At 47.1% G+C, this 2,132-nt stretch overlaps 1 protein-coding gene across 1 annotated transcript in view; it reads right to left on the reverse strand.

Moving 5' to 3' along the window:
* Positions 1 to 298, reverse strand: part of MAP6D1 (MAP6 domain containing 1) — a 10,375-nt gene extending 10,077 nt beyond the window's left edge. Inside the window, exon 1 of the mRNA XM_015570428.1 lies at positions 241 to 298. Coding sequence (XP_015425914.1) covers positions 241 to 298 — 58 coding nt within the window. The remainder of the gene's footprint in view (positions 1 to 240) is intronic.
* Between the last annotated feature and the right edge of the window lie 1,834 nt (positions 299 to 2,132).

Genomic DNA, 2,132 nt, shown 5'->3' on the forward strand with positions numbered 1-2,132 from the left:
GGGGATCAGGGGGTGGACGAAACTGCCTGGAGGCATTGACAAAGGTCCAACTTTTAGCATGTTCCCTAATATAGTCCAAGTTCCCTAAATGTTACCGTATAAATCAGGCCTGGCTTTGTGGATCGCCCTGAGCCAGCGCCCGGGGCGGCCGCCTCAGCGCGGGTTTGTCTTGGGGACCGCGTGGCCGTGGCGAGGCTGCCGCATTCACTCTGAGGGCCGGGCTGCACCTCAGGGACTCGCAGTCACGCAGGCGAGGCCTCGCAGCGATGAGAGGGACAAGGGGAAAACTTGGGGCCATGCTTCCGAGAAAACGCATCAATCAGCCGTGAGGCACCAGCATTTGCCTTAACAATGCTCAATGTGTGACAACCAACCCACTTTTCATTGGGAATCGGCATTAGCCCTCAACGGACCTTTCCCACGTTCTCATTTGAAAGCATGGTGGAAGGCTTTTAGTTTATAAAACTGCCACACATCTTTGGCCACTATGCTACATAGTGGAAGATCTAGTAACATGGACAGACAGCCACAACGTGTAGTCAGAAGCTAACCCTGTAATGATGACTGTAAATGATCATTATAATCACTATAAATTCCCTTCCCTCCTGGGCCTATATTCTTGTTTTATTGCAAAGCTAAATTTGGGTAATCCTCGAGGCTAATGGTCAGTCTACTGCATGCAAGCATCAGAAACAAGCCCCTGGCCACAATCAAAGTTTTCCTGAATATATTTTTAAATATATTTTTATTTATTTCAGAGAGGAAAGAGGAGGAGATAAATAGAAACATCAATTTTGAGAGTGAATCATTGATTGGCTGCCTCATGCACTTTGGACCGAGCCTGCAACCCAGGCATGTGCCCTGAGCGGGAATTGAACCCAGAACCCTTTGGTCCGCAGGCTGATGCTCTACCCACTGAGCCAAACTGGCTAAGGCAAAGGTCTCCTGAATTTTTGACACCTGGCCTTGGTGCACACTGCAGAGCGATCATACCAATAACACTAATGCAACAGCACTGGTTACCCAGAGCTGCATTCCAAGCACTTTCTTGGATGGTATCCAAGGTGTTGCACCTCAGAGAGAAGTGCAGTACAGCCCAGCCCTCACAGTGGGGTTCCTCTTCCAAACCACTGCCTGTCTCAGCTTGGAGTCACAGCCAAGGGACATAGGGCTCCCCTGGCCAGGCTATGGTGTAGGAGGCTCCAGGAGAGGAGCATACTGTGAACACCAGTGGAGCAGCTGCCTTTGTGTGACCTCCATGGACCAGGAATTAGCCACCTAGATTTGGTGACTGAAATATTTAGTCCTGCCCAGCTGGTGTGGTCAGTAGTTGAGCATCAACCTATGAACCAGGAGGTCACAGTTTGATTCCCAGTCAAGGCACATGCCCAGGTTGCAGGCTCGATCCCCAATGGGGGGGCTTGCATGAAGCAGCTGATGGATTCTCATCATTGATGTTTCTCTCTCTCTCTCTCCCTTTCCCTTCCTCTCTGAAATCAATAAAAATATTTTTTTAAAAATAAACTCCTCTGGTAAATCTACTCACGAAAAACTTAAATTCTCAAATTGCATTTCCTAGAAATAACTCTCAATCATGAGGGCAAGTTAGTTGCACAAAAGTGAAGCTACTATGATGACCATTGTCTGGTATTTCAGTAAAATGCTTAAATTCAAAGAATGTATCTTTTCAAATGTAAGATGCAATTAGGCTCAGGCTCTAGTCTGAATTTATCTGAGATATTTCCTTTAAGTCTCATTAAGTTTCAATGTTAACCAAGAAAGCAAAAGCCTAAAAATAGCTTTTTGTGTATGCCCCTAACTGCCAGGAAACATTAACTCTCTTGGGAAACTATAAAATAATGCAGCTGTTGTTTCAGACCGTGTCAGAGAAGATACTCTTAACTTTGACCTATTAGTCAGCCCAGGAAAGGGGCAGGTAGGTAAGGGTAAGTGCTTAGCAGAGATGTGAGAAGGCCACTGTGCAAAAACCTGGGAGCCATTCCAGATTCCCCTCCAAGTTTCCATCCGGTCTTCCCCTGTGCACCCTGCTGGGTTCACAGCTCAACCTACATCAGACATAACAGGATCCCAGGGCAGCACTACTGCTCTTCAGAAGAGACACACACCCTCTG

Source organism: Myotis davidii, unplaced genomic scaffold, assembly GCF_000327345.1.
Source record: "Myotis davidii unplaced genomic scaffold, ASM32734v1 scaffold27, whole genome shotgun sequence".
Lineage (NCBI taxonomy): Eukaryota > Metazoa > Chordata > Mammalia > Chiroptera > Vespertilionidae > Myotis > Myotis davidii.